The sequence below is a fragment of the Anabas testudineus genome, chromosome 22 (assembly GCF_900324465.2).
Source record: "Anabas testudineus chromosome 22, fAnaTes1.2, whole genome shotgun sequence".
Classification (NCBI taxonomy): domain Eukaryota; kingdom Metazoa; phylum Chordata; class Actinopteri; order Anabantiformes; family Anabantidae; genus Anabas; species Anabas testudineus.
Genome location: NC_046630.1, coordinates 9,475,688 through 9,494,124, shown reverse-complemented (window position 1 = coordinate 9,494,124; position 18,437 = coordinate 9,475,688). Strand labels below are relative to the sequence as shown.

The 18,437-nt window shown below is 40.5% G+C and overlaps 1 protein-coding gene across 2 annotated transcripts in view; it reads left to right on the top strand.

Moving 5' to 3' along the window:
- rps6ka1 (ribosomal protein S6 kinase a, polypeptide 1) overlaps window positions 1–18,437 on the top strand; it is a 42,147-nt gene that overhangs the window by 11,590 nt on the left and 12,120 nt on the right. For both annotated transcript variants that reach the window (XM_026339989.1, XM_026339991.1), the window contains exon 2: window positions 1,031–1,075. In XM_026339989.1, the coding sequence (XP_026195774.1) occupies window positions 1,031–1,075 (45 nt within the window). The remainder of the gene's footprint in view (window positions 1–1,030; window positions 1,076–18,437) is intronic.

Genomic DNA, 18,437 nt, shown 5'->3' with positions numbered 1-18,437 from the left:
ATTACAAAACTACATATTTAAAGGAGCACACCTGCTGCTGTTCAGGTGGGAATCTACTGTTGTTTGAATCTGTCTCTCCTAGTGTAATGGACGTTTAACGCTGTATTAAACACCTTTAACATAAGATACACTTTTGTCTTAAAGTGGATGCTACTATGAATTGCATTTTTTTCCGCACATCACTTGAGTTAGAGATCCATATGTCACACACAACCAAATATACACTGATTAAGTGTAAAATTAACTCCACCTGTTGAGTTTAATGTTGTGGACCAGAGGTGTCAGCGTAGGAAAAATGTATTAATGGCCATGATCCACAGGTCTTGGAATACACAGTGAGTGTGAGCTTGCTGCAGCTGGGGCTGTGTAAGACCAGACAGCGTCTGTGCTGACCTCCGTCCACCACAACATAGGTGTATGAAAGCTATGAGTCAGCGAGATAACGCATCTTACTGATGGTGGGTGTCTGGCCTCTGCACACTTTATACAGGCAATTACAAATGATCCTAATTTCACTTGACGTCATAATGGTGCCTGCTTTTTTAAATGAAATCCACTATCGTCTTCATGGCATTCTCATTGTTCCGCCTGTTCTACAAAAAGCTCGCACATTTACTCACATAAGCAGACTGATATCCTGCTGTACACTGTCTTCAAAGTTAGCCACCAACTTCTCCAGCATGAACAGCATGTGGATTTTCTGAATTGCCTTTGGCAAGCCATTGTTTTACAAATAACAATGATTACCCTTTTCAGCGAGACTTACCTACTGGGGAATGGATGAAGGATGTGCATTTGTATGTCAGCCTTAGATTATTAGTTTTGCCGGTGGAGGAGCAAAGTGCTGGATACAATGGGCTGTTGCCACCCACACAGTCTTGCAAATATTCTCTAGCATCCCTCTCTCCCTCTGTTTCTATCTCTTTCTGTGTTTCTTTGTGTGCGTGTGGGTAAAATACATGCACACATACTGTATATGAGACATGCACTATCACACACTAACTTTTTGTCACATCTGCTTTCTTGACAGAATGGGCAGAGCACCGCTGAAGATGGAGTCACGCCTGCTGTCAAGGTATGTGACTTCTCTGAAACACACACACACACACACACACACACACACACACACACACAAATATGACTCAGTATTCATGCAGATTAACATCCAGCAAATGAGACTGAGGACTTGGACGCAACTCCTGGATAGAATTTTTGGCGTTCGTCTATGGTTTTCTATGAAGGCGAGAAGTAGAAGGCGAAATTCCATCAAAGAGCAAATTCTTATGTGAATCTGCACATGGAGCCGTTTCCATCCCTAATTGAGGAGGAAGAGAAAAGTCATGGTGATCTCACACGTGTTTGCACTTGAAAACGTGCGCCTGTGTGTTGATTAATTAATTTCCAATTTAATTGGCAGCCCACTGAGGGCAGTATCTGGCTGTTTAGTGTGTTGAGTAGTGTAAGAATGATGCTGATTGAGCGACAGTTCGGCCGCTGCGTATTGTGATGTGTTCGGGCTTATTTAACAGGGCAGTGATATTACAAAGGGTGCATGTCCTTATCTGTCCTGCTAACATGGTAACACATCACTCGGAGACAAATATGAGCAGCCTTGGCCACAGAATTATTGAGTCAGCCTTTTTTTGCCTCCTGGCTGGCTTCTTTGCTTTATTGTCCAGCACGGAAACATGATCCTGTTTCCTCCGGTAGACAATCATTCTCTTGCCGTGTAACAGAGTAGAGGGAAATGTTCCTTAATGACTCGCCTCTTTTTTGCTTTTGTCCTTGTTGTCAAGGCAGAAATAATCTGATGAGCGTGTCGTCTTTTCTTTCACTTCAGAACACTGTGTTAAGTTACAGAGAGGAGAGGGAAGTCGCTGGATGAGAGGTTTTGGGCAAAGGGGTCAACACAAAGAGGCCACACTGGTCAAAGCTGTAAACATTCAATGGCAAGAAACACAAAAAGTGAGGCAACCATGGCATATGAAATGATCTGAATGTTGATAACTATTGATTTCTAGTTAAATAGGACTAGATTGGTCATATCACAGCTGATACCTGATCCATATAATTAGGCTGCATTCACTCTGACACCAATCTGGCTTATTGATGCATTTCAACACAATAGGTCGATAATATTTAGTTATCACTCAGGCCTGGGCTGTGTTGTGATCATGTCTATTACATTATTTTCTAATTGATTGGCGACTAGTTTAGAAATCGGATCATTTATGTAATCTTATTCAGACAGGCTGTACATTTCTTAAATAAAACCCATACACTGCATCAGATATTAGAAACATAGATTGTTTAGCATATATGCTTATGTGCTGGTTGTAATTGTAGGTGGGGATAGACCACATGCCCCAGACCATTCTGGCACCATGCAGACAGGACAGTTGTAACCAGGCTCTATGTCGGTCGATACTGAGCGGCTGTTTAAATGCAGGGAATTTGATAATGGCTGCTGTTATCTACTCTAGCCATGGGAGTTACCTGGCTCCAGCAGTCCTAATGGGAGGAGTGGAAGGTGAGAGTGCAGGACAGAATAAAGGTAACAAGTGAGTGTGTGTGATTGGGTGTTTGGTGGCGACGAGGTCGGGTCAGTCCATCACCCCTGAGGAAAACAACCCCACTACTAATGAGCCATTTACCATGTCCTGACATTTCTTTGTTCGGCTCTATGTATAGTGTAAGATTGTTGAATTGTTTTACCCAGATTGAGCTGCTGTTTTTGTTCCTCTTATATTTAACTCAAGGAGATGCGAAGCTAGGGGTTGGTATATACAGAGGTGGTTGTAAAGTTAATCCATGGGGCCGTGAGGTGAATGTACTGGTATGACTTTAACATGTTTCAAAAATGCAATAATATTTTGGTTAGATTTAGTTTAATAGTTTGAATAAGGGAGTTTTACAAGAAAACACAATAACAACCATTTCACAAGTTCACTCTAAAAACTAAATTATGGCCTAATACGAAAAATGCAAAAAGAAGAGAAGAATTAGCTGTGAAAGTATAATGGCTGTTACAAACAAATGGCCTGTGAGGTGTATTGATGGGATGATCAGAGAGCAGAACACCTGAGAGGGTACTTAACTGATCTCCCTCATCACAGGTGGGATGAAATTACCCAGCAGTTTACTCCTTGGCACAAATCTGGCCTCACAATGATTTGCTTCTACACAAGTGTGGGAATTGGCCTATTTCTAGGCACAAATCACATTAACCTCTTTGTCCTTGAGGATACAGAGGAGGACAATTTGTTCAACAAGCTGAAACAACGACAGTCTCAGCTTCCAAGAAATATGGTGATTTGCAAAAAACGTGTACAAAACTGTATGTGTTGAGAGAGCGGTTCACCACGGCGCCTTTTTAAAGGAAGCGAAAATGAAGTGCTGTAATGGTCAAGATTGACCATACCAAAGCTTTTCATGGTTCATGGGTCAAAGTAGCAGAAATTCTTGGACCTGCATGTTTTATATGAAAGTCAATTACTCAACGTTATAGAATAAACTACAACCAAACATTTAGCTTAGTGGAACAAGTAGCATCTGATATTTGAAAGATTAGTGGCCTGCAGGAAACCTGTAAAGTGTATACGTCACATAAGTCAGTGAGAAAACAACTTTAAACAACCCGATTATGACATGTGATACAAAATGTGATATATGGAGAAACCTGCAGCAGACAGGCAGACAGGAGCTGTGATTCATAATATGAGCACTGTCACCTACAGTGCAAAACCAGTATCTGTCTTTCCTGTATCTCCAAATCCAGGACCGGGATCAGGAATGAGTCACAAACTACAGTTTAGATAAAGTAATTGATAACTGCTTTTGTCTTTATAGGTGAAGCAGGGTCATTTGTTAATCACATGTTATATTACTAGACTAACAAGTCTAGTACTTTGTTTGTGTTTGCATATTTAAAATTGATAATTGAAAATGAAATGCACTGAAAATCAGAACTTGTATATTAGAGCTCAGCGAAAGCAAGAACAGGTAAAACTGGATTTAATCCAAAATGTAACTGTCTCAAATTGAGAACATAGGAAGTGGACTTTGCTTCAGGATTCGGGTAGTGCGGTATACGTCACTTAAAATAAGTTGTGTTGTTTTAAAGAGATGTGAGCTGAGACATACACACATTACATTACAAAGAATTTCTAAAATGTTGATGAAAATGAAAAATCCAACAATTTAATTTCAAATAATTTTTTTGTGAGGTTTATTAATGAGGCACAGTTTGCCATCAAATATGTTCATATGCAGTGTTCACTACATTTAAACACATTAATGTGGCTTTTTTTTTGTTTGCACATTTGTACTGTTCGTATTATGTCTGACGGTGTGATTCCTACTTTACTAGTAGTGACTCCTGAAAGTGTGAGGGCATAAAGCAGAAAGAGGTGATGCTTTCTCCATTGGTGTCAGTGATATCTTTCTTGTCCCTAATGTACATAATGGCTTTTTACTGCAGTTACAGTAGGTGCTGAGCGACCGGTATTTGTGCTTCACCAACCGAGTGACAAGAGGGCACTGCGGAGCGGAGACAGGAGCGAGGGAATTGTCAAAAGCCTTACAGGAGAGGGAATGGAGGGAGGAACAGACACTATAGGAGAGGAGAGCAGAGGAAACGTTAGCCGCCCCTGCATGATTCTCCCTCCAGTCAGTCACTTGTGGACACAGACGCAGTCCCAGAATTTATAGCTTTGTGGCTGAAGAAAGACTGAGCATGCAGGGAGCCAAAAGGGAAGATGTGGTGGAATAACTTAGCACTTCAGACAAACACCCTGGGTCTATTTGGAATTATGTGTGTATGTGAAGCAGATGAACACACACACATAATTATGTAGCTCTGTGAATTGTGATCCATTGTACCTCTGGCTAATCTGCTTTTATCCTCAGATCAGCAGCCCCAGACTTGCATACACAGTACGTCTTTGCCTTTCTTCACGTGTTCGTGTGTGTGTTAATCAGAAGGCTCAGACGTAGCCTTGGTGTTGAGTGTTTCCAAGACTGATTAAATATTTACCAGTGGCGAATGTGTAGGCAGGGATTGTAGCTTACGCGATGAGCTTTTTGACCTCTGGGCTACCGTAGAGCGCTGCAGGGCTGGCAAGTCAGGAAATGGGAAAGTCAAGGCTGCGTAGCCTCATGGCGTGTGTTTGTGTAACCATAAGCCTCTCTGTGTGCACATGCATGTTGTAGGCATGGCAACTGTTCTCTCGTTCTTTCACAAACCTGACCTTGCACTTGATTTGTGTGGCATTACCCACCTATCACTCCCTACTCACAGATACTTGCTAAACACACACGTGCATATTTCATGGAGTTAGACACACTAAGCCTTCCTCTCTAGTTCCTGAAGTGTAAGTCTGTGTTTAATCTTAAATCCTGAAGCTAAGATTATACACAAGATGGTCCGGATGACTTAAGACATTGTGTATAGTCTGTTTCCTGCAGTGATTGGTGGCGTATATTTTATGGGAATGTAAAAGGAGTGCAAAACCCTGCCTCTTTATCAATAGTTGTGGTTGCTAAGTGACTGACTGTGACACTAATTTATACGGTAAAAGGTTGTTGTTGAAGTTGGAGACAGTGTTATAAAAAAACTGTGTTAAAAAACTGAAGAAGAAAATAACAGGAGACATGAAAGGGAGGAGAGGCAAAGCCATATTAGTCTCTTTCCTTTGACAGCAAATGACATAACACGAATATGACATAACTTTGCAGTGTACCTCTGGCTGTAGCTTCATATTTAATGAAAAGATACAAGAGTGGCATAAATCTTCTCATCTGACTCTCGGCAAGACGACGAATAAGCATATTTCCTAGAATGGGGAACTGTTTTATAAGAGAAGTTCCCTCATGTGGGGTTTGCCTTCCTGTTTGTCTGCTTCCATCTTTCCCCGTGTGTGTCTGTTTTGTTATGGAGAGTACAAGTATTGCTCCTTTGAGGGATTTCAATTTTGTAAATTCACTGAACTGTTCTTAAAGGACCTAAGGGCAGAAGAACACGCAGAAAGAAAGAAGGCAAAATGTCTTTCTTCTTACTTTAGCCAACTTTTTTTTGGTCATATCACACCAGAGGCTGCTTGCCTCTTTATCTTTATTGCCCCTTTGGACTTTTCTAACTAATAGGATTTATTAGAAGGAAGCAGGGATGTGCACAGGACAGTTTTGGAACAGATTTTGCTCCAAGCTCACAATCACTGCAGTAGAAAGTGCTTTTCTTTTGCAATAAATCGCAGCATTATTTCAGCTTATATGGAGTGCCACATAGCTGAAGATTGCAACATGGAATTCGTATATATTTTCTAATGTTTAATAAATACCCTGACACTATCTGAATATCATACTACTCCTCAACCATCTGCTGTTTCTGTCTGCCAAGTACCAATGAATGCCAAGAATTATTTGTATGAATACTATGATGATTATATCACTAAACCGGTTGAGCTGTTTGCGTGAAAATGTATGAATTTGAACCCTAGGTTTCGATATTACATATAAAGTGCAAATTTGACTGAGTCACAATATGAAAATCACTTTTGCTTCTACCTTCCTCAAAACCCTAAAACATCTGTGTGTCTCCAGTTCCTTCAGTTGCCCACTGCTTAATTAGGAATAAGAGTTTAGTCTGTATTACCCAACATGCAGGTGAGAATCTGTGTAATAGGATATTGTTGTTATCTTTCAATGTTCAGTGGGCCTTCCCCACCTTAGTAATGCTTAAACAAATACAATAAAACCTGATGGAAGGAATGGTAATCAGTATAGAGGACAGCAGATAGGATGTAATCTCCACTTGAGCCTGTGTTTTTGTGTGTGTGCTTGTGTTGTCCTGCTTTGTGCACCAATATCAAACATGTTCTTGGAAAGTATCAAGCCTTTCTTCGAAAATCTGACCCCCATCAGCAGCAGAGCATGAAATCTTGCCACAGGAATAAGGCATTATGCCGGCATCTGCTCGGCTGTGATCCCCAGTGTGCAGAGGCCTGTATTAACAAGGTTTGAACACGCCTTGGAGCTCTGCAGAGCTCAACACTTCACATTCCACTGCAGGGTTACAGGGAGGGGTTATTACCGGGGCAGAGGGGGTGGAGGTAACGTGAATAGAGCTGTCTGTGCCTCATTATATCACTTTGGGGCTTCCGGATGTAGCCTAACATGCACTTCATGTATTATTGTCCAGTCTGTGCACACAATGACTATGTATTTATGTTTGCACATGTGGGATTTCTTCAGTGTTAAACTCAGATGAACTTGTAGACATGGATTTAAATGGGCTGTGCCTTCAGTTTGTGCTTCCTGCTGCCAAAATAAACTTGCAAATTACAACTGAGTGGATTTGTTTGTTTCGAGCTGCTGAACTGTGTTTCTGCATGCGTGCATGTCTTGTGCACCTATGTTGATTCCTGATGGCAGAGCTGTAGTGCAGATTCAGAGGTGACCCTGGTTGTGCCCACCACAGATGTGGCTCCAGCATAGACGCACTCGACTTGACAACCACAGTAGCAAGCAGGATGTGAGCTTGAGGGTTTGTGTTTTTATAGCACTGTTTTTCTGACAGATTTGACATTGTATCATTCAGTAGTTTGAGTAGAAAGTCTCTCACACTTTGTGACAGGGCACCTAGGAGTCAGCCTTCAGGCCACACTCAGCTGCTCAGATGTAGCACAGACACACACATTTTACAGTGTTATCCTGTCTGCCTCTTGATTTATTTATTTTTTTGTTTGTTTCTGTTGGATTGTTTCTCTCTTCTTGATGCATTATACTCTACAGTCTTCCTGTTCATTCGTGACTCAGTTACAGTGACATCTCTGAAATGACTGTGCAGGATTATGTGCTGGCCTTGCAGTTGATGGAGCTTATTGCTCTTAGCAGCCCACCTGTAACCCTGTCCTTTTTCTTTATCTTTGTGCTCCCTTGGAAACATGCATTATTACCCTTCATGCCCTGGTACGTCCTTTCATTTCCTGGGTGTGTTATTAGCTGCTAGTCAGGTTAACACAGTAATGAGCAGAGAGCTCTTCATAAAGTTACACCCCAGGGCTAGCATGCCAGGAACTAATACTGGCAAGGTGCACCTGGCTCTGGATCCTATCTGGATGTCAGAAGAATTTCATGATCAAACAAACAAACAAAACAATCTGTTGCTTATCTAAATCCCACATGTTGCACTTTATAATTTGGGTGATGCTGCCATAAAATTTAAATCTTCTGTTGTACTGTAGCACTATCCAAATCTTAGATCACAGTGAACATCTTTAAATGCAACACAAGATAAATCCTTGCAAGATATAGTGTAGAAATATTGTATTGATGCAATATCAGGTTCTTATGTGTGAGGCTGTACACTGAGCAGTATGCAGTACTGTATACCTTGCAAATTCAAGAAGTGTATAAGTATTCAGTAGTTAAAATGGCCACAAAGTATTTTTATTAGAATAATAAAACCTTGCTCACATGGTGCTGCTCCTTTTCTTAAGCTGTACATGCCCGGTGCCCTCACCAACAGTTAACTGGAAGTGGGTTTCACCACATTCCAACTTCACCTCATTTCAGTCATTATCATGGGCCACAACGGTGTGGAAATAACAGAAAATGATTATCCTGTAATTAGACCAGTCAGAGCAATGTTGCACACGAAGGACTTCAAAATGAGATTTTGGTCTATCAGAGAGACTGATGGAACCCCTCTGTCTCCATCCTTTGCCTCATTGTTGGTTGGTTAGGACCTAGATCTCAGCAATGTTTAATTTAGATTATGAATTTTCTTTTTGTTTTTATATACATTTTTAGGTCATTTTTAGGAGTTTCTACAGTGTGTTTTTTATGCTGCCAGGGCACCAAAGTCAGACATTTTCAGATTTTATATACACTCGATTTAACTAAGCAAATAGGTAATAGCCTCCCATTGGATGATTACAGCATGGATGATTATGTTTCAGCTGGCAACAAGTTATTTAACCCAACTAATGCAGTGAGTAGCTTCTTATTTCGCAAACAACCAGGAAGACACGTCCCGTGGTTGTGGAAAATATGTTAATCTGTTTCAGAAGGGTCAAATTATTGGCATGAATCACACAAACAACATAATCGTTTTAAAGAAGAAATGTGGTCAGAAAATGTCAAATCGGTGATACTCACACTCACACTCATAGGTTTTTATCATATTAGTTTTTAATATTCTACAGGAAGGATGAGGGTTGTGCTACAGATACTGTGCAAAATGTGGATAAGTTTATAGTGTAATTATGATTATTTTACACTGCATCATTTCTGAACCAAATGTCACCCCCTAACTGTAGAACTGCGTTATTATGTCCTCACTGTTTCCTGCCTTGAAGTTGGCCTGACATAACAATATATCAGTATAGCCAGTAGCATCAGCATAGGTGTAGCTACCATGATGTAACCATGGTCAGGTTTAGTGAATTTTGAACCTCATTACCTTGGACTGATACCTTGAGTATATTGACTCTTGCAATTTGTGATACCATCAGGTAGATACTAAATCAGGCAAAACAGTTTCTACTCATTCTCTATGAATTACTACATTTTCAAGCTGCTATCTAACCGTGCTATTGTTGTATTTCAGTCTTGATCAAACATAGATGCAGATATTGTAGCACACAAAGGGCCAAAAGAAATAACTTATCCTTGGTGGCCTCAGCTAAAACTAACTCAGAATCTAACAGGACTCTAAAAAGTAAGTAATAACTAAGTATTGAGTAGATTCAGGATATGTTGATGTAGAGCAACTACCAAAGAGGAAACTGAGCCAGTGTGATGGCAATCTGAGAGAGTCTATAATCTGTATAATAATATTAGTTGTGTATCACTTTCTGCAGGAGATGAGAGCAAATGAACTGCATCTATTGGATTGATGATATGTTATTAGTTAAAAACATTAGAACTCACTCTATTATTGTCTTGGAGGATGGAAAGTTGTGATGATAATCTTTGACAGGTTACAGTGTTTATGTCTTTAAATGGATACCACAAAACATAGCTATAATTGTGTTCACGTCATGAAACATCCCTTAAAGATGTAATATACTGTTATAGCTGTTTGATAGAAGAGACAAGATTTGACCAGTGACGTTCTGCAGATGTATACGCTGCGCAAGTGAACCACATCCTGAAAGATGATCTTAAAGTTTGATAGCAAAGTGATAGCTTTTGTGGGTGTCAATAAAAGCAGCTTGAGGCTTGTCGAGCTAACATTTGAAGTGTCCCCTCTTACAAAACAAGTGACTTTGAGGAGAAGAGAGGTTGAATAATCCCTGATTTTTGCAGTGAAAATGCAAGAATTAGTAAGTGAAATGCATATTGGGTTTTTTTTATTGTTTAACTATTTATTCCTAATGCGCCTACTAAGTGCTTTATTTTAGTAGACTGTTGGTAGCATTAATGTGTGTGAACTTCTGTACCAGTTTATGTGCACAATGTGCACTGATGTGGTAGCATAGTAGCAAGATCATAGAGTTACAGTGAGCAGCAGATCTACTGTGTTCTTCAGCAGCCATGTTCACGTTTGTGAACAAATGTGATGTAGGCTCACTCATAACATTGTGTGTGTGTGTGTGTGTGTGTGTGTGTGTAGAGAGGCACTGTTTACTTTATGTATACTGCCTCTCCCCCTTTTGCAGCATCTGTGCTGCAGCAGGGGGAGAGAATTTAAACTGTAGGAAAGCTTCTTAAGTGATTGGCAATGATGTGGTCTGAATTATGATTTAGTGGCTACACGATTTGTCCACTCAGTTATTAGACTGTGTTTTAAAGGGCGTGAGTAGTGCCTGAAAAACTGTGCAGAGTGAAAACGGTACAGACATTTAATGACTTTTTTTTTTTCTATGACCTTTTAAAAATGTATTTTCTGTGTTTACCCAACTGTTTTGGGTGAATACAGTATTTAGTTTTTACCATTTAATTGTATTACATTAGTTCAACCTCTATTTATGATTTAAATACATTTTTATTCCTCCTTAAATGAAACAAGGACAACATCCTTCATCTTATCTTGGGTATCTTTGTAGATTATGCTTATAAAATTACAGTAACATATTGGTATACTACTGTTTGTGTCAGTGGCAGCCCTTGTCATTTGTTATTACGTGAAGGCTTGACATTGTGAGAGGCGACGAGCACTAGTGTCAACTCTTGACCAGAAAGTGTCTTGTTTCTTTCCCAAATCCTTGGTGTGTTCTGGTGTTACTTTCTGCCTCTGTGTCTGTCCGTCTCCTCACATTACACATCCTAGTGGGTTCGAATGTGTCCTTTTGCAACTGCTGCGAAGGTCTGGCTCGATTGCGAGGAAACTGGGGAGAACGAACCAGACCTGCCAGTTACTGCTTTTGATCAGATGATTAAAATGATGGCGATAACAACAAATGGAAACAGTTCCTGTGTTCTGTCAAAGTGGCACATCGAGTGGACTCTAATGTTCCAGCTGCACTTTAGATGACGACAGGGAGGGAACCCTGATGACGCACATGGACACACACAGACACACGCGCACACACACACACACACACACCTCCTAAATGAGAAAAAGCACTGAGGCTTGAAGATGCCCTCTTTATAGTGCTATCTCCCTCGCTGCTCCACATCATTTTACTCTGTACGTTCCAGTACAGCATCTTCTTCTCTTCCACCATTACTTCCCATCTCTTGTCCTTAAAGTCTAATTCATCACTATGTCTTGTAGTCTAGATAAAACCAGATTTGTTAAGCAAGTGTCCTTGAGAGTCCTGCCCTGTTTTATCCTACTTGCTTTATTCTTGCAAAGTTTTTGCAAACTTATTTTCCCTTCTATGGAGTTAGTCATTCGAAATACAGTCTCAAATAATGTCTGGATGAGCAGCCTTTGTCAGATTCTCAATGCTGTTTATTGAGCAAGGTCATACAAAGTTTTGCAGAAAGGATGTTTGACATTGTGATGCCTGATTGAATAGCATGCTGCAAATCAATAGCTTTTAGTGAATAGTTGCAGTTCTGTTATGTATAAACAACTATCTATATCGTCTTCTCCTGCATGGCAAGTCAGTCACTTAACAAGACTGTGGTGTGGAAAATCAGCTTCATCACACGAGCCAGACAGACTTTGCACACAATCATCTGAGTACAATAAAAAAGAATACATTACCTCTGCTTATCCACATGCAGGCACTTATATACAAACACACACACACACACACACACACACACACACACTACTACACACACTATCATTCACATCTTATCAAGTGTTCGTCATAGGGTTTTATTTATGCAGAATGTTAATTGAGCCTCTCCAGAAGGTTTTAGCGCAAGTTAAAATGGCTCCTTTATTCTTTGCAGTAGCTAACAGACCTTGTCATGATTGCCTGTGCAGGCCCAGGAGGGGTGTGCAGTATGTGTGCATTTTAATGTGTGCACCGTATGTGTGCATGTGCAGAGGGTTTAGGGAGTAAATCTGTGATTGTTAGTGATGCGTAATATCCAGCGTATGTGTGCATGTGTGCCTGTCAATCGACTGATCTCTTTTCTGAGTTTATCATCAGCAGAAACCAATGGTAATGGAAGCAGCAGTTTAGGTAGCCTGTGGTGCTGTCGGGTAAACACGCGCGCACACACAGGGACACGCAGGATGGGAAATGGTTTACAGCCCAATTACCCAGCCTGCCTCTGTGCTGGAAGAGGGTGCTAAATCTTTGGATTCTTTTGTACACAATATAACCTCTCTCGCTCTTCCTGCCCCTCAGCTATATCTGCAGCTCTGTTTTCTTGGGATGCTGTTAAACCTGTATCTCTCCATCAGGAGTTTTTTTAGATCATCTCAGAGAGTTAGCTGAGGTAATGAAATCTTGATGAAAGAGGAACAAGAAGAATTTGGCAATGCAGTATGCATTGCACCCTTGCATTCTGCTGTTCACTGGGAGTAATGTGGACATATTCGGCATGGACAAACTTTGCTAATATCAGTTGCTATACAACAGTCTCTAAAGTTATATAGTAAACATTCAGTTACTGAAATGCTGTAGTTCTTTTTTCATTGTTTAACTGTGTATGAAATACCAATTAACTTTTGCCTGATCCTGGCAGTTTATCAACTCTCTGCTCACGTATTCCTCCTATTTTTGAAAGTTGATATTGCACTTTCTTAACTCTCAAAGGTTAAGTTGCTGGCTAAAGGATTTTCACCCATAGAAATGATAGTTGACATCCAGTTCAGGTTGTATGAAACCAGAATTTCCCATTGGGGATGATCTCACAGAGTCTGTAAACATAAAAAAAAAAGTATGAGTGCACAAAGCCAGACTGATGGTAATCCAGAAACTTTAAATGGGTTTCTGTGAATGGATGCAGAGATATTGTGTGAGTGCACTGAGTATGTCAAGTCTAAATGTCAGGGGTATCAGTTTCCTCATCCCAGAACAGACTGTAAACCTGCAAGTCTTGAACCAGATGCCCCTCAGATTCATCATCCATCCATCTATTCATTTCATCCCCTCCTCCATCCGTTCTTGGCTGCTATGGGCCTAGTTGTCATGGTTACTGTGTCATCGGCGTCGCTAAGCCCAGATTGTGACTTGTGCCGCCACGAGAAAAAAGGTTTATGGTAACGTGTACACACAAGCACTGACACACACAAACGCACACCTCATAGCTCATAAATCCTCAATGGTCTACTCATGGGGATTTTCATTCATATGTCTGTTGGGCTTAAAATGACCATGCGGGCAAACATACACTTAGTTTCTCCCACACACACATACACAGGGCTACTCTGACAGAGAGTCGGCTCCATTAATCATCCGGTGTTTGTGTACACTGTCTTAAAGATAAGTACATATTCTGAAAGGCATCTGATAGTAGAGTCACAAACTACACTGCTAACCTTTAAAGGCCATCATAATATATTACGCCCAGACTTGACTGAGATAAATTCGACAGCAGGGATGCTGTGGAAAGAAGGATTCTGGCATCAAATTGCATATAGAAGTAGAGTGAGAAGGCACAGAAGTGCTCTATTTGTGAAGCTGGCAAATGCTACCTGGATGCTACATCTAAATGTTTCCTGTGTGTGTGGCCTTGCTTGTCTTCTTGTACCACCTCTTGTTACAAAGATGATGCCGGGAGACAGAGAAAACACAGTTGCCATAGTTTCACACTTCACCCTTTCAGGGTTGATTAAGGAAAATGTTCCAACCAGTTCCTCTCATCCTTAATAGTTCTCATTAATATGGATTTTGATGGTATTTATTTTCTGCCTGGGCCCTTTTTTCATTCTCTACTAATTTAATAAAACCTCTGTTAACCTCTGTTAACCTCTGTCACCTTTTTATGTTTCCATTAGATGATTCATCTTTTAGTTTGTGTCCTATTCCATTCTTTATTTTTAATCTCTCATCTGTTTCTCTTTCTCAGCAGTTTTACGTGTTACACCCTGCAGCTTGTAACCTTTGACACCGGTTGCCATGGCAGCAGCGTCCTGGGCAGCACAGGAAACGCATAGTTCGATTAACAAAATGTTTTATAGTCCATCAATTCTCAAATTAGTTAACAAAACCAGATCCAGATTTGTTTATCTCCCCTGGATGAAGCCATGCAGTAGTTACTTTTAGATGGATGTTTATACGTTGGCTCCAAGTTTCAACCATCCACTAACAAAATGCTGGGAAATGTTGACTGTGCTTGTCCCATCTGTCAAATTTCTTGCTTTTTTGGCTAGTGGACAAGTCTTCTTTGCCAACTTAATTTGTCTTATTTGTCTTTCTTTATTCAGTTACACTAGAAAGTATATTGTGTGTTTTTCACAGAGTTATACAAATGAATATATCATAAGTCAGTAACAGATTAATTAATACTTCAAAATGTGTGCATTGTGGGGGAAAGAAATGGCATAGAGTATAATTTCAGGTTAATTGGCAGCAATGTTACTTTGCTTTTTGGTGGTCTGCTAGCAGTGGGTTTGCAACAAAACTGATTGTACACAAGTTACGAGGCATAAGATGATCAGTGTGTAAGGTGGCTAGAAGAAGGAGCATACACACAGCAGTGTTTTATGTGGAAGTTGATAAGTTGATATTCAGGGAAAGAAGAAAATCACGAGAGGGAGGAAGCAGGAAGTATCGACTGAGGTATGAAGTTGCTATTTTTACTGCCCTGGCTGGTGTGAAGAGTTTGAACTGTGAGTGTTGGGGAATGGTTACGTGATCATAGGGAAGTTGGAGATGGGTGACGAAAAGCTCAGGCAGTGTTATTATTTATGTGTTTATGGATTGTATTTGTGTGTGTGTGTGTGTGTGTGTGTGTGTGTGTGTGTGTGTGTGTGTCTTGCTGTAGAACTCTGATGACCTCATTGTGTTTATCACCAGCATCCCGTTTTTCTTCTGACCCTCCTACATATTTCCCTTTATCCATCTCCTCTGTTCTGTCATTTCTGGTCCTCCTTTTTTCAGATGTATTTATTGACCATCGCTGCCACTGTGGATATTACTCAAGGCCGTTGTGGCTTCATGTCAACTGGCCCAGCATTGAACTGCCTATCATCTTACTGCTATTCTTGCTGGTGCTATTAATACTACAGATGCCAGCACAGGATTTCCTGTAGCAACCCGTGCTAATCCTGTGCTACCTCTGGTTCATGTCCTGTAGCATCCATCCTCCACTTGTCGTTGGCATTTGATATAAAACCACCACTTGCTCACAGCTCACACATGCTTTCACACTAGTTGGTGTGCACTTTGTGAGGCTTTTGTTTGTTTGTCTCTTGCCTAATGACTTTGCGTTCTTTCCTTTTATATCTTAATTTTACCTGTTTTTTTTTTTACAATTAAATTTATCATGAATCTTAGTCATAAAAAAGGGATATTGTCAAATTTAATACATGTTAAGATATACTGTATTGACATTGGTACTGTTTGTAGTTTGTGTGTGTGTGTGTGTGTGTGTGTTTGTAGCCATCTTTAAAATTTAAAAGTTTCATTTCTCTTTTTTTTTGTAATCCATCCGTCATTCTGTTCTGTAGCCATCTACACCAGCTGAGACAGGCAGAATCATGTAAACTAGTGAGGGATTAAGTGTTTCAGTATGTGCAGTGCTGCTGAGTCTGAAGCTAATTCTAAGAACTTCGAGCGAAAGTTTCCATTTTTTTTTTCTCCATTTGTCTCATCTTTTATGAGATTCTTTAAATCGGTTCTCTTCCTGCCTGCTCCAGGCTAAGTTTGTATTAGAGCACCATGATGGGATTGCTGAGGATTGCATTTGGACCAAGTGAATGTCCATCTGCAGCAGTGCAGATGGCAGTGCAGTAAGAAGGATCAAACCTTCCTTCTGCTTTCTGCTTTCCTTCCTTCTTTTCCCCCTCTTCTTTTGTACCCGCTTGACAATTTGAGAGGAGGCAGAAAGAAAGGTGGATAGATAGAGAGAGGCTGCTGGGCAAAGTGAACAGTAGGTGTGTCGCAGGAATAACCTGTTCATAAAAGGAAAAAAATGTGAAAGAAACGAGCTCAGTGAATGAGTCGGCCCTGCCCTCCAAAACACACTGATCAGCCACAACTTGTGGTTTGAATGTTGTGGTGGGAACTTGTCAGCACTGCGACCTGTGTCGATCATGACCAGCATTAAATCCGTACTTGAGCTCAGCCCTGTCCACCACAATGTTGGGGCTGGTCAGTGTACACATAGCAGCGTTCTTTGGTCCTTGTCTTCAGAGTAGATGAAGGGAGACAGAGAGTGAGGGAGACACATTCCTGTCCCACCTGACAGATTTGGGTGCCTGCCTGTAGACATGTCTGGACATTCGCACACACAACACAAACCGCTTTAGGTAACTCTAAACTAGTGATTCCTGCTATTTGTCAGTGCAGATGTATAGTCACACTGCACAGCTGTAGACCTATATTCTTCAGGTCATGCTATCTGTGTCTACCTTTATTGTCTCCCATACTAAGATTATTGGACTTTGATTTGTCCACTGATTATATATAGGATGTTCAAAAAGAAAAACAAGTACCACTTTGTAATAGGAGACCCTTTGTAACTATTTATTGCCCGTTTACTGGTTAACTATTGATTACTGGCTTTATTAACGGTTAATTAATAATTCAGTGATGCTTTATATACTAGTTATAAGCTTCAGACAGGAATAAGCAACATACTATATTAATGTTTGGAAATATATAATAATATAGTTAATATAATAAATCTTAACTAGACCTGCAGTCACATCTGTATTTCTTTTCCATGGTGTAGAAACCTCGCAGTGTAGTTTTCTCTGTAGCTCTTATATAGCTCTAATTATATAATCACAAAACCTTACCCATAGTTAAAGTCACAGTGTACTTTACCTATACAGTACATTTACTCCTCTGTCGTAGTCCAGACAAAGTCTAGTGTAGGATATTTGTTTTCACACTAATGAGACTGAACCATGGTTGGTTGGGTGGATGTTTAGACTACCCTGTCTCCATATGCGAGAGCCATTTGTACTGTGTCTTACTCTGGACTTAGTTTTTCCCCTCCTCTCTGTTCCAACAGTCAGAGCTGTCATGCGTTTGAAATCGTGCAGGTGCTGCTGCTCCATTTTCCTGGAAAGAGGAGAGGCTACAGTGAGAGACACAGAGACAAATACTGTAATTGTCTTGTGCTTTTTTAGATTGCTCACAGTCTGAATGGACTTGTTTCCTCATGTTTATGCACCATAGTGACGGCACTTTCTCCCTCATTTCTGTTTGTGTCTGCTTCACCACACGATGTTCTTTTCTTTTCTAAACTTCATAATCATATCAAACAAGTTAGAGCTTTAGTGTATTGCTTCAAGGCGTTTTGAAAAGGCATGACCGTGACACTTTTTGAGTAGCAGGGCAGCCTACATGCTCCCTTTCCAACCCTCTTTCTATCTCCTTTGCTGTAATTGATGTCAGAACCTACGCTGAGATTTGGAGGAGGCAATGTGAACATGCCCTTACTTGGCTAAAGCTCCGATGTCATCACACTCGTCTACGGATCACTGTCCGCTGGCCTGGCTGTAGACCTGCACTGGCCCCTTGTGTCTGTCAGACAGCATTACACCGTGTCTGCATGACGAGGTGCGTCTCGCTTCAGCTGTCAGGAAGGTTCAAGCTGCCAAAAGTTACAATTGATGCATTTAGTTAGTTTGCTGTAGCTTTTATTTGACTGTGAATGCTATTTCAAGAAGCATGTCATCAGGACTCATTGTAGATGAGTAGTGCAGAATTTGTTCTAATCTAGTTAAATGAGATTTTAGTGGATATTGCAAAATTAAAACAGGATTATTTTCTCTAGATTATCTTATATTCTTGGCCAGTGTCCATCAGAATGCAGTTTCTCTGTGTAATCATACAGAGTGCCTGAAAAGTTTAGCTTTGTTTGACTTCCTATCAAGTTGTGAAGCTGTTGAGTAATCTGTAACTACT